Source organism: Bufo gargarizans, chromosome 2 (genome assembly GCF_014858855.1).
Source record: "Bufo gargarizans isolate SCDJY-AF-19 chromosome 2, ASM1485885v1, whole genome shotgun sequence".
NCBI lineage: Eukaryota > Metazoa > Chordata > Amphibia > Anura > Bufonidae > Bufo > Bufo gargarizans.
The window spans coordinates 137,055,045-137,069,748 of NC_058081.1; the positions used below are offsets into that span (position 1 = coordinate 137,055,045).

General features: G+C 43.3%; 2 protein-coding genes across 2 annotated transcripts in view; one reads left to right on the forward strand and one right to left on the reverse strand.

The window, feature by feature from the left end:
* LOC122927552 (ADAMTS-like protein 5) overlaps positions 1-9,123 on the forward strand; it is a 73,153-nt gene extending 64,030 nt beyond the window's left edge. The window contains exons 11-13 of the mRNA XM_044279491.1: positions 306-401; positions 7,918-7,989; positions 8,095-9,123. Coding sequence (XP_044135426.1) covers positions 306-401; positions 7,918-7,989; positions 8,095-8,429 — 503 coding nt within the window. The 3' untranslated portion in view covers positions 8,430-9,123. The remainder of the gene's footprint in view (positions 1-305; positions 402-7,917; positions 7,990-8,094) is intronic.
* A 4,919-nt stretch (positions 9,124-14,042) lies between these two features.
* SERINC4 (serine incorporator 4) overlaps positions 14,043-14,704 on the reverse strand; it is a 49,748-nt gene continuing 49,086 nt past the window's right edge. The window contains exon 12 of the mRNA XM_044277044.1: positions 14,043-14,262. Coding sequence (XP_044132979.1) covers positions 14,043-14,262 — 220 coding nt within the window. The remainder of the gene's footprint in view (positions 14,263-14,704) is intronic.

Sequence of the window (14,704 nt, forward strand, 5' to 3'; positions counted from 1 at the left end):
ACGAAGTGCATTAAAAACAACAGAGCAAAAGTCAAGGGCGACCTGCAACAAGCAGCACAAAAGCCGTCATGATTTTTGGTGACTGTCGCGATGCGACACCATTGACAAACCTTACATGAAATGTCATGCAACACATGTCAGTGAATAGCTGACCTCTTATGAAAACATCCAAGAAAGCTTCTGCTCAGAATCTTAATAACTAGGTTTAGTTACAGGTTATGCTGGCAGTTTTTAAAAATATTGTATTGTCAAGGATGATAGAAAAATAACTGTCTTACATTTTCTTTTTTTTTCCATAATTTCAGTACTGCGGCAGACAACACAGAAGGCGCGGCCACCCCAGGGCCGGCATGAAAGAGACAATATAGAGCTGAACAGGATAAGTGAATCTAAAAGAGATGGTAGGAGACACGTGTTTTTCTTTAGTAGTGTTATTAATTCAATATCTGACTTCATTAGCACGGCACAGCCTTTATTTGCTCTGTGCACATTTGCATTTATCGTACCATAGGAGCCTAATCAATGTTTAAAGCGCTATTCTCCGTGTATTACCTGTTGTGATGTGGGTGCACACAATAGTACAGTATTTACATACACATTCTTCACCACATCATGGTGATGTCGCTTTTCCTTTATACCATTTTTTACATCTTCTCCAATATGTCCACACTATATGATGAAAGAAATTCCTCATGCCTTCAGAACAGGTACCCGTGGAGCACAGAGGACACTCAAAAATGTGTCATGTCTCCTCAATCCTTAATTTCTTCCCCTGCTGCTCCTGTGATGTTTCTTCTCAGCCCATGCAGTCTGCTTGGTGACATCTGGGGAAGCTGGGCCATTCTAAGGGAAGCTTCTACTGATCCTGACTACAGAGTTTGTAGTCAGAATCAATTACGGTAGTAGACCATGAAATGTCAATTTGCGTGTACTCATATGAAACAACAATACTGGAGCATTTTTCTTTGAAATCTGCATTGTGCCTTTCCCCTGTTATTCCTCATGAAAACGTATGAATAATTTGACAGCTGGGGGCTACCATTTTCTTTGTCAACAGGTTGTGCCTCTGCAAAGTTGGACCCTGTCACCACCGATTGGACATTGGTAGGCTTCCCTTTTATAAGCGGAATGGTAACATTCAGCTGTCAGTTCATACATTTCCAGGAATAATAAAAGAGGAATGGCACAACGCAGTGTTCTAAGAATTTTATTTAATGGGGAATGCAAGTATTTACTACAATTTTTGTACCCTACCCTTTTACAAAGCATGAAACCTTTTTTTTCTCCTTAATTTACAACTCATTTCATGGTTCTGTTCTGCTCTGTTCTCCTTATATGAACTCAGTCCTCACATTGCCTCTCCATTATGGGATTGGCTTTATCACCTGGTAGCTGAACCTGTTCATATTACTCTGGGTGTAGATGCCTTGAAGGCTGTTCTTGTAGTTCCACCCTAGCTGAGATGAAACTGCTCTCCAATCCCATCCAAAAGTGTGACGTTAGGAAAGTTCTGTCCCTATTATATATTATATGAATATATTTGGCATTCATTTTTACCTTAGAAATTGAGGGCTGGCTCATAAGCTTTTGATGGTGTTGTCAGTTGTTTTGTGCCAGAGGTGGATAGAGGTGTCCTGCTGTTACTAAAAGAAAAGTGGACAGAACCACTTACACCAGGACATGTGAACTCACAGTAAAGGCTTATGTTCTTGGTTACAGTTTATAAGATGATACTAGAAGGTCAACTTCCATATAGTACTCTGTTTTCTCCTCCTTTACATTTACCTTCAAAGTGATGTCTCCTCTTGAAGTGGTTATTAGGTAGACAGCAGAAATGATGGTACAAAATTGCTCATACAAAATTGATATGTTTTTAAGAATTTTCCTTCTGCCAGTACAACACTGTGCCCTGCTTAAAGGGTGTTCTTGCTTCCTTGATCGAGCTCTGGGAATGTGACATTGAGCTGCAACGCTTGCCTAACTTCTTTCCATCACAAATATGTTGGGTTTGCAACCTCTAAATCTTTTAGTCTGCTAAGCTAATTACGAAGGACAATGAACTTCCCGGCTTCAAGTGAAATTTGGCAAAAGCCACTGATGGCAATGGCCCATGTATGTGGCATCGACCCAGAGTTATGGCTCTAGGCCAATGCATATACGGTATGTAGAAGTTTGCTTATCATACCATTATAGTCACAGCAAGCTATGATCTCGTAAAGGAAAGAACGTTTCTCTCTCATGGAAACAGTTTATATGACAGGTTTTCATGAGGTGAATATAGAAAACATATTATTAGTCATTGTATTTTGGTCCTGTGTTAACCTTTCACCAGTTGAAGGGGGTGTATGTCACGCATAGTAATTTTTAAAAGGGTTTTCAGATTTTTTTTTTAATGATGACCTATCCTCTGAATAGGTCATCAGTATCTGATCGCTGGGGGTCTGATGCCCAGGACCCCAGCCGATCGGCGGTTTTGAGAAGGCAGCGGCGCTCCTGTGAGCATTGCAGCTATGCTTGGTATCACACTCAGTCCCATTCACTTGAAGGCCTAGGCCACGTGAACGATGCTTTGGCAACATGCAGCATCCACGGCATATAAGCCCAGCCTAATACAGCGCTGTAAGAACTGTACTATAATACATAACCACAGCTTTTTTTATCACAAATCGATGGTAGATACTTTTAGAGACTGCAGAGATCTTGAAGGAATGGATGCAAAAATGTTTTGGAAAACTGCATAACATTTCATTGTAAAAAGAATAAACATTATTTTGATTGGACAGTAAGTTTAAATCTGTCAGCAGATTTGTACCTATGAAACTGGCTGACCTGTTACATGTGCGCTTGGCAGCTGAAGACCTCAGTGTTAGTCCCATGTGCATATGTGCCTGCATTGCAGATTTTTTTTTTTTTATATATATGCAAATGAGCCTCCAGGAGCAACGGGGGTGTTGCCATTACTCCTAGAGGCTCTGCTCTCTGTGCAACTACTGCACCCTCTGCTCCTTGATTGACAGGGCCAGGTGTGATAGCTTTTTTTTTGCCTGGCCCTGTCAATGAAAATGCAGAAGTTGCGCCAGTCAGGGCCGGCCTTTGGGGTGTGCGGGCTGTGCGGCCGCACAGGGCGCCATAGCAACAGGGGCGCCGGGCGGCCGACAGCCCGCAATGTAATATGGGCAGGCGAGGCGGCACTTATGTTTCCCCCCCCCCTCCTGTACTCAGCAGGGGGCGCCCGGCGCCCGTTGCGGTAAAAAAAAAAGTTGCTTATATAAGTTGGGGGCGGCTGGCGGCGCCCCTCATTCTGCGCCGCCTGAGTGGCTTGCCGCTCTAAAGAATCCTGCCTGCGCCTGTTAATGTAGCGTGGCCGAGCTCTGTTAGGTCCGCGGTACAGGAGCTTTTGTTTCCTGTACCCGGCCGGACTGACAGGAAGTGCTCACTTAGTGTGCACTTCCTGTCAGTCCGGCCGGGTACAGGAAACAAATGCTCCTGTACCGCGGATCGAACAGAGCTCGGCCACGCTACACTAGAGGTACACTAGAGTGACAAGGGGGGAGGAAAGAAAGAGAGAGAGTGACGAGGGGGGAGGAAAGAAAGAGAGAGAGTGACAAGGGGGGAGGGAAGAGAGAGAGTGACAAGGGGGGAGGGGGGAGGAAATAATGAGAGTGATGGGGGGGGGAGGAAATAATGAGTGATGGGGGGGGGGGAGGAAATAATGAGTGATGGGGGGGGGGGAGGAAATAATGAGTGATGGGGGGGGGGGGAAATAATGAGAGTGATGGGGGGGGGGGGGAAATAATGAGAGTGATGGGGGGGGGGGGAAATAATGAGAGTGATGGGGGGGGGGAAATAATGAGAGTGATGGGGGGGGGGGAAATAATGAGAGTGATGGGGGGGGGGAAATAATGAGAGTGATGGGGGGGGGGGAAATAATGAGAGTGATGGGGGGGGAATAGTGAGAGTGATGGGGGGGGAATAATGAGAGTGATGGGGGGGGGATAATGAGCGTGACAAGGGAGGGCGGGTGGAATAATGAGTGACAAGGGAGAGGGGGGATAATGAGAGTGACAAGGGAAGGGGGGGGGGGGAGAGAATGACAATGGAGTCCCCAGAGCCAGACTGCAGCCAGAGTCCAGATCATCTTATTGTCCTGGTGGTAAGTAGACAATGCAATATGTTTATTATTTAATTGTTTAGTTATTAATACTACATTGGAAACAAATTTTCTCAGCTGGACACCGGCCGACACTGTGCATGCGCTGGGAGCCTCACCAGCGTTTAGGGTAGGGAAAAAGCACTGGCCCGTACGTAATTTTTCCCTTCCCTAACCGCTGGTGAGGCTCCCGGTGCATGCGCAGTGTCGGCCGGTGTTCAGCTGAAAACATCCATCCGATCACTGCGCATTGGCCCATAGTTTTTCCCTACCCTAACCGCCGGCGAGGCTCCTGGCGCATGCGCACTCTGCTGTGAAATTTCCCTAACCTGTCGTTGTGCGCCTGCGCGGCGCTGCACACCTCCTCACGTCATGTCCGGTGCGACCGGAAGTGACGAGGGTAGGGAAATCTCACGAACTAGGGAAGTATAACATTACACCGGCCTTTGGGGTGTGAGGGCTGGTAACTACTTGGTTGGATAGTCAGCCAGCCTATGCCATGATGCCAGCAACAAGCAGTGTTTTTATTTTTTTTTGGGGGGGGGGGGGGGCGCCACAAGGTTAGCTCGCACAGGGCGCCTGAACACCTAAGGCCGGCCCTGGCGCCAGTTGCAACAAGAGCAGAGCCTCTAGGTGTAATGGCAACTCGCCCATTGCTCTGAGAGGCTCATTTGCATATATTAAAACTTCATTTTTCTCAGCAATGCGGGCACATATGAACATGGGACCAACACAGATGACTGCAGCTGCCAAGTGCCCATTCAACAGGGCAGCCAGGTATTTTTTCAGGAGCATGGGGATCATATTTGTTAAAATCTCATACACTTCACTGGTACTGTAATATACTTTGGATTTGCAAATCCAATATCCAACGTAGATATACTGTAAGGGTACTGAAATGGTGCAGATTTGGTGCCACATTTATAGTGTATATACAGCAGATGTGCCAGAGATTTCATTCTTGGCATTACAAGGTTGAAGTAGCTGGAATTTGCAACATAAATTGACATGTTGCAGATTTAAAATCCAGGTCAAATTATGTGCAGAATTTCCACACGGAAATCCACCTTGTATACACCAAATGTGACCATACGCAAAAAGTGGTAACCCCTTGAATTGTTCAGAAGATTTGTGCAGGGTTCATAGGGGAAGACTTGTAGACCAGTCCTCTTCAATGCTTTGTGAAGCCCATAAATAGTCACTGCACGAAGGGAGATGCATCTATATAAATATACTTCTGTTGCTTTTTTATACTCCTGATTTAGCTTTGGAGTCCGCTTTCCCTCATACTTTCTGCTTGGCTGCCTGTAAATGTTACCTTTGATCTGTTAGCAGGATATCATTTCAGGAGTGGCAATGCGAAGATGCAGAAAATTATCTGGAAAAATAATGTCAGGATGTCAGCAATTTGGCAAAAACACGCTGGCACCATGCCAGGTGCTCATTTCCCAAACTCAGTTGTATGGTGAACTCCCAACAGTGGAGAAAGGAATGGGGTGTGTGTTCAGGACCTTGTTGTTTTTTCAGATGATAGTGTAACAGAATGATAAATGGTAGACATCTGGAAATAACTGGGGCAGATCGCTGTCTCCTTTTCAGGCTGCCGCAATATACAGCGTTAGGTTTGGTCAGTTTGTACTCTCCTGTATACTTTACTGGAAAATGTTTTCATACTCAAGAACAGAGAGATGGACCCTGCAGGTGATCCTTCTAGGGGATGGTTAGAAGGATCCTGTCTAGTGTTGAGCGAACTTGTGTTTTAAGTTCGGCGTCTAAAGTTCGGGTTCGGGTTATCGAAGAATCGCATTATGGATTCCGCTACCACGGACCATAACGGAATTTAGAATCCATAACGCGATTCTTCGATAACCCAAACCCGAACTTTAGACGCCAAACTTAAAGGGATTCTGTCACCTGCTTTTAGCATTTTAAGCTGGCACCATCGCTATGTTGACTAAAGTACCTTATTTCCAGGACTCTTCTTTTTACTTATTTTTGTTTGGTAGTTTTGTTATAAAAGCGATTTTTATGTTATGCTAATTAGGGTCCAAGGTGCCCAGAGGGGCGTTTTTTTCACTCTCCGGTGCCCAGTGACGCCCCCCTGCAGTGCCCAAGACAGCCTCCTGATCATCAAAACCCCGGCAAACAGTTCCGCCCCCTCCGCATGTCATAATCTACCTTATAGATATGCACCGTCCTCCTTCCTGTCTGTGGGCAGAAAACTCGCGCAGGCGCAGTACCGCCTGCGGCCTGCGCGATCATCAACGTCCTGGGGGCAACAGCGCTCAGGTCACATCACTGGGCACGGCGCATGCCCAGTGAGACTTTTGAGGCTGTTGCCCTCAGGAGGTTGATGATCGCGCAGGCCGCAGGCGGTACTGCGCCTGCGCGAGTTTTCTGGCTGCAGACAGGAAGGAGGACGGGGCATAGCTATAAGGTAGATTATGATGTGTGGAGGGGGCGTAACTGTTTGCCGGGCTGTGGGAGGTGTTTTGATGATCAGGAGACGTTCTTGGGCACTGCAGGGGGGCGTCACTGGGCACCGGAGAGTGAAAAAAAACATCCCTCTGGGCACCTTGGACCATAATTAGCATAACATAAAAATTGCTTTTATAACAAAACTACCAAACGAAAATAAGTAAAAAGAAGAGTCCTGGAAATAAGGTACTTTAGTCAACATAGCGATGGTGCCAGCTTAAAATGGTAAAAGGAGGTGACAGATTCCCTTTAAAACACAAGTTCGCTCAACACTAATCCTGTCATTTATTTAACTGGAGTGTTTCATTAAGAAAGGATTTGATAGGAACAAGAAAGGATTATTTGTTCTTGCTCAGAAATCACAGTTCTTTGCCATGAGGTGCCATGGTGAACTTCCAGGACACCCAAGACCTTGTAACACTAACACGTCACATGACACTGGGGAGGGAAAGGGCTAGTTGCACCCAATTTGGCCATTTTCACTTAGGGGTGTACTCAATTTTGTGGCCAGTGGTTTAGACATTAATGTCTGTATGATGAGTTATGTTGAGGGCACACCAAAACTGTTATACAAGCTGTGCACTGACTACTTTACATTATATCAAAGTGTCATATCTTCAGTGTTGTCCCATGAAAAGATATGATAAAATATTTACAAAAATGGGAGGGGGCTACTAATTTTTGTGACATACTGTAAATCTCACAGAGTAATTGAAACAACGAATGGGGAGATCTCTGGATCCATGTGACATACCCGTTTAATGCCCTAGGACTGCTGCTTGGGTGTCACTGATTTATGAAACAGTGACCTCAAATGTAGTTCTTTACATTTAGCGAAGACTAGAATCAAGGATTGGCATAGACACATATGGGGCACATTTTTACTTGATAATTGTCGTTTGTGTTGCCTTTATATAACTTTTTTTATTGAATCTCAGTAGATGAATAAAGAAATCCCTAATTTCTGTATTGTCAAGATCTGTTGTATTTTTGCTGATTTTTTTTGACATTGCTCTCATAAGTGACAGTCACTGAGCCTCTGCTGCTTTCTAGCTTTGGGAGAGGTTGGCTGGGTATAGAAGAGCTCCTGTCTGATAATTATCTTGGAAGAGGTGGCTGCATCACTGGGTCACACATACTGCTGGAGATGCACGAGGGCTGCCTGTTGCGTAACATCAAAATCTTACAGCAACATAAATCTCTTACGGATCGGAAAAATTTTAAGAGAATCTGATAAGACTACTTTTTGCCTCTTCAGAGAAATCAGCAGATTAATTTTCTAATTACAGATAAATGTGGAAAGTGCAGAAAAGTCAAGGGGCGGCAAAACAAAATCAAGCAATACTGTCAGAAGGACTTTGGTAAGTCAAAATGATTTTCCTTTATTCCTCCACCAACAGAAGAGCCAGTTCTGTCTGGCTGCAGTCTTAATAAGCTTCAATGTTTTTTTACTTGGATTTTTGCAGTTTTCCGAGGAAGAATTATAAGCAAAAAGATTGTGGGTAAGGAAACCTGTTATGATGTTCAGGTGGTAATTACCTACAAGAACAATTTCCCCATCCTGAGGCGTGAATACATGTGGGTCCCAAACACCTGTGATTGCCCCAGCTTACTAGAGAAACGGGAATACATTCTGATGGCCAGGAGGCATGTTAACTATGAGAAGACTCTCAACAGGATATTGCTTGAAACGGACAGTTTTGTGCGTGCATACAAACCAAAGGAGGACAAAATGCTTCGAGATCTTGATCAAGAATGTGCCAAGTATGGGTACCAAACACAGCCAAAACTCAACCAATAACCCTCCTGCAAGAATACTGTAAAGAACTCACTGTGTAATAGTATAGACTATTTAAAGTATTGCTGGACAGATCACTATCTGGGACCTTAGGTAATATTTCATACCTGGTGCCAGGCGGTATAACATGGTATGTAGGAATTGTAGGAATGCGTTGCTAGTCTGCCTAAAAGTGGGGGTCTGAAACGGGGAAACATCTCAGAATGGAATATGAAAGAGCAATGCACACTAATAATTACACAAGAAGTGCTTTTATATATACCGTGTGTGTATTTATGGTAAGCTACAACGCAGAATATGCAGCTACACAGATGTGTGTACAAATTTGTAATCTAGTATTCTGCTGTACATGGCCATGGACGCTATATTCACCACAGAACTTGCCAAATATTCACATTTCTTTACGTCTATTAAGGTTTAGAAACCAGATCCCAGTTCTAGACGTCCTATCTTTTTTTTTTACCGGATTGTATTAAAATGTATATTCAGCCATATATTTATAGAATGGAAACACAGAGATGCATATGCCATATGCATAATTTATTTTCACATGCTTTGGAAAATGAACCATTACAAGAGTCATGCACCTGTGTGCAAGAATACCTATTTATATAAGGTGGGTGAGTGTAAGTATGAAAGCAGCTGTATGTATGAAGTATGTTTACAACGCATTTATTAAAAAAAACAACTGAACACACGTTTTGCTGCTTCTTTATAAGTTAGGGGCCAGCTTTTTGTGCAGAAAATTAATTGGTTTTGTACAATAATAACTGTATGTATTAAGGTACAGCCCCAGGATGCAGCAGCCTTGTGACCGAGTACTGCAAGGTGGTACGAGCCACAGCATGATCAAATTGCCTAAATGGGACTGCATTGTTTATTCAGTCTTCTTTGATCATGGCCACAGTGTCCACAATACTGAGAAGCCATTAAAAGTGAAGACTGAATAAACAAGCAAACCTAATGAATTCATTTGATAACGATGCAGCCTGTATGGTTGTGCAGTCCTCAGCTGCAAGGCATTCGCATCTCAGCTACTGCGCAGCCACATGCTCAGGTTTCTTAAGGCAGTTTTGGAAGCCCAAACGAAAAGTAAATTTAGAAAAGAGGAGAAGTCATATCTGCCCTTTATACCTTATCCCCTTTTATGATCTTCTGATTTTGGTTTCCAAAACTGCATCAAGAAAGCTGAAAGTGAGGCCTTACCCTAAGTGTCCATTCAGATGTCCGTAATTCAGGGTCTGCATCCGTTCCACAATTTTGCGGAACCGGTGCGGACCCATTCATTTTCAAAAAATCGGGACACAAAAGATGAGGACAGCACACCATGTGCTGTCCGCATCCGTAGTTCCATTCCGCGGCCCAGCAAAAAAAGATAGAGCATGTCCTATTATTGTCCGCACCCACGGACAAAAACAGGCATTTCTATCACAGGACGGCCATGTGCGGTCCACTAAACGTGGAACGCACGCGACCAGTATTCGTGGACCACAAAACACTTGCGGACATCTGAATGGACCCTTAGACTTCCGTCACTATATAAGGATTTATTTATTAGTGTTTCTTGATGGGGACTCTCTTTTAGATACAGCCAAGAGCCATACCCAGCACCATTCTTCCTGGGGTTAGGAAAACCTGATAGGCATGTTATTAGTCAATGGAGGAAAAAATTATCAGAAACTATCATCATATCCATCATGGATCTTGTAAAAATGGAAGCCTGGACACCAGTGTGAACAGACCCTACACAGCTATGATTTAACTCATTTTGGAGGAATTATAGTAGTTGGACAATTTCAATGCAGATTAATGAAAAATTACAAAACTATCATTGATCTTCATTAATCGTGCCATTATCATACCAACATTTACAATAAACACTGCTTGCCAAGACTGACTTCTTACAGTAGCAATTACTAGGCACAGATGTCCTTCAGAAGCACAACAGATCCTTGCAAAGTTTGGGATATCTCTGATTCTTTGCAATGACAGATCACTGCTTTGCCTTAATTGAGCAGAGCTAAAAATGAAATATCCAAGTGGCCAACCCTAAGGGCTGTTTCACACGAGCGAGTCCATTGCGGGAATTACGCTCCGTGTGTGAGTGGGATCCTCCGCTCTGGACTTGCAGGAGTGCACGGCTTTATCATGATTTATAATGCTATGTGTCTCTGCTTGACCTTATTTCTACAGAATCCTACTGACAGCTTTATGTCACTATGATTCTGTGGGAAAAAAGGCCATGCAGAGACACATAGCATTATAAATCATGATAATGCCATGCGCTCCTGCAAGTCCAGAGCGGAGGATCCCACTCACACACGGAGTGTGATTCCCGCAATGGACTCGCTCATGTGAAACAGCCCTAAGGGAAAATGCAAGTAGAGATTACCCAAAGGCACCAAACTGCATACAGTTTGAAAGCCTAAAACTAAACTAATGTTAACAGTGCCTGCAATACAGAATAAATATAAGATAAAAAGATACAGATTTCAACTTGTGTTTAACAGACTGTCATTTATAACTTTTTTTTTTGGGGAGCAGTGCTGCAAAAACCTGCTCCACAAGGGTGGCTGCACAGCCCGTAGCGAAACCACAATATTTATCAACTTTTTTGCATTTTTTGTAGTTTTTAGTGCCGATTTGATGCAGATCTTCCGCAGATCTCAGCCTTCCATTGAAAGGGGTGAAATCTGCACAAGAAAAACACAACAATTGACATGCCGCAGATTTCAAAATCCGCACAACAGATCACTCTCCGCACCGAAGAAAAAAAGCTAAGTCTACCTGAGATTTGTCTAATCTTATTCACTTTGCGGATGCTGTATTACACTGCATTTTTTCTGCATGAAAATCCATGCAGAAAAACCACACGTAATCGGCTTTGTGTGCAGACACAATAGATGGGGCTTTAGTCATGACATAGGAGTTACTCCTGAACAGATGATTGGCAGGGGAGCGGGGCGTCGGACCCCATTGATCAGATATTGATGCCTATTCTGAGAATAGAACAGCAATATAACAGGACTGGACAAACATTGCTTGTGAGATGATTATATTTCCATAGATATTCCATAGATTTGTCTACGTCACGCCAGCCTGAAGAAGGATCGTGCCACACAAACACACACATAAATGGATTATCCTGGGTGGTCCTACTCTTTTTTTTTTTCTGGTATAAGGATATTTCCTGAATATCTAGCTTTATCATTGAGTTTTTATTGTGCGTCATGGAAATCATCAGCAAACAAAATCTATGGGATTATGGCTGGCGTAGCCCCTACACCGCAACATGCCTTGAAGGTGACGGCTGCTGACAATGCCGACAGTTCTCAGTTATATAAAATGCGGATTGCCTTTGTGGTGTTATAAATCCCGACGGCCTCTGCATAATCCTAACTGGAGCCTAAGCTACAAAACAATAAACCACAAGGAAATCCCCCTTTTTCCCAATATATCTGTACACAACAGCCTGAAAACAGTGTTGTCATGGTGGCACGCAAACAGTAATTGTATTTCATCCCGTCTCTGTGACTATAAATCATGGACATTGACCCCCCCTGACAACTGCTCTAAAGTTATTGTGGTGCAGATCCTGCCTGACCTTGCAAGCCAAGGTAATTCCTTCCTAGGATTTTAGCTCGGGGCTTTCATGGGACACATCAGGTAGCTTTGGCGCAGTAATCCCATTATGTATAGATGAGAGCAGAGGTATGCAGACTGCACAGCTTGTACGCAAGTTGTATTGTGTTTCTTGTAGACGTCATCTCTGCATTTCTTGGGCTCAGGAACATTCTTTGTAAAACATCTTTGGCATTTGGGAGAAGAAAAAAAGGGCTAAAACTTTGGAAATGCTAGAATAGTTAACGGCCATTCACTGCAACCCACAACAAGCATACTGTACAGTATTACAAATACCAAGCATAATAAGCTATTTTATTCCCCTCAGGAGCCTTGGGTACCTTTTGCAAGGGTCAGTGCATAAATGTCAGTTCATTAGAGATTATCTACAGTGATGCTTAACCTATTGAGCTTTGGAGGGGCCCAGAATGCTCTGCTCCTACCTTGGATACAGCAGCACATATGGCTACATGTATTGTCCTATGGTTCGCTAGCTCTGCTGTGTAATACGTAGCTGAGGCTCCGTCTATATCTACATTGCTCAATTCCATTGTTCTTCACTTATAAAGCAGAGCTACAAAATTAACATCACATGATGGACACCAACTGACATCATTTGGTTCACCAGGTTTCCATCATGGTGTCCGGAAAAAAACTGTGCAGGACGAAGATGTGAACAGAGCCGAAAATATACCTGGAGATTAAAAACAAGCTGTCCTCCTGTGAAAGGGCATTTGTCAGCAGATTTGTACCTATGAAACTGGCTGACCTGTTACATGTGAGCTTGGCAGCTGAAGACGTCTGTGTTGGTTCCATTTTTATATGCCCGCATTGCTGATAAAAATTAAGTGTTAATATATGCAAATGAGCCTCCAGGTGCAACAGGGGCATTGCCATTACACCTAGAAGCTCTGCTCTCTCTGCAACTGCTGTGCCCTCTGCACTTTGATTGACAGTGCCAGGCAGTGGAAACGTGATCACAATTGGTCCTGTCAATCAAAGTGCAGAGGGCACGGCAGTTGCAGAGAAAGCAGAGCCTCTAGATGTAACGCCCCCGTTGCTCCTAAAGGCTCATTTCCATATATTAAAACTTAATTTTTTCTCAGTAATGCGGGCACATATGAACATGGGACCAACACAGATGTCTTCAGCTGCCAAGTGCACATGTAACAGGTCAGCCAGTTTCATAGGTACAAATCTGCTGACGGATGCCCTTTAAGATGTGAGTCTGTACAATTAGTACTCAGTAGTCCAAAATCCATTGTGGAATCACTGTCAGAATATGAAGATGGCATTTTCCTTTGCATAATACAGGTATATACATAATATATATAAACATTCATAAAATGTTCGAAAACTGAACCCAGAACAATTCTATCCAACAGGATGGCTGACATTACATTGAAAAGTCTGTGTCATTGTCACCATGACCTTTAGGGAAGGGAATCATAGTCTCTGCATTTCTTGTTCCACCTCAGCACCATCAAAGGTGACCATTTCTCTTTATGAAAGTAAGAAGAACCAATCAGATTAGATGTGTATTCCCTGTTGTTAATCCTCACTTATTGTTGAAGCATTGATCCCACGCGGCCATTGTAATTCCCGTCACAATGTCTTTAAATCAGATGAGGGGATTACAACATTTCAGATAGACACTGTGGGGAGAATGTATCATACTGGTACACCAGAAAGTAGAAGACTTTTTGCAGCTTTATGCCACTATAGCCTCTTTTGAATGTGGGTGGAACAGTGGGCATGGATAGGTATGTTAATTAGTTTCAAATAAGATTTACCACTGCAAAAAAGTCACAAAATCATTCCAGTGTGTGTGTGCCTGTGTGATGGTGGTGGAAATGTAGAAAAACTGGTATAGCATTTTTAGACAAAGATGTTAGGTTTAAAGGTGCACCTAATTTATCAAATAATGAGCAACTTTTGATAAATTTGGCTCACCTTTTACCAACACAAACTCAAAGCAAAACTGACTTTAAAAAGTCATGATACATTCCCCCCTGTTACTCGACGGAACTGTCTTCGTTTCAGTACATGTTGTGGTGGCCCAATCATTTTGTTATGTCCATTTCCAGGAAAGCATGTTGGTGCCAGAAGTATCCACAAATAAAGGAAAATGCATGTCCAGCAGGATGCTACCTTAATCCAAAATGTAGGCCAACTTCCATGTGTGAATGTGGTCTCCAAGGAAGAATTCTCATAGCTGCAAAGATAAAGCATTGCATGCGAATGAACAGACCGTCAAACATTAGTCACAGCGATACTTAAACATTACTCATGATGAGGTGTGCACATGGCCAGCTATCAGTGTTGAGCACGACCTATAAACATACTAACCACAGTACTTGAGAACTAATTACTTTGACCTTAGTTACTCTGGGGTGAGACCATTTCATTCCAAGCACAGCAAGTGTAGATCTGACGATCCTCGCTGTAAAGGTCACATCAAAATAAGCAAAAAAGCAAGGAAAAATCATTTCGACTTCCAGATAAATGAGTTTGTTCCTCTTCTATGCAGTGCTGGGGAGGATACATATGTAACAGCATTTTGCATATCTGTACACAATTGATCATGTCTACTGCTGTCAAAGGGAAACTAGTAAATTAAAACATGTTACATATTACTGTCTGCCAGGCAAACATCG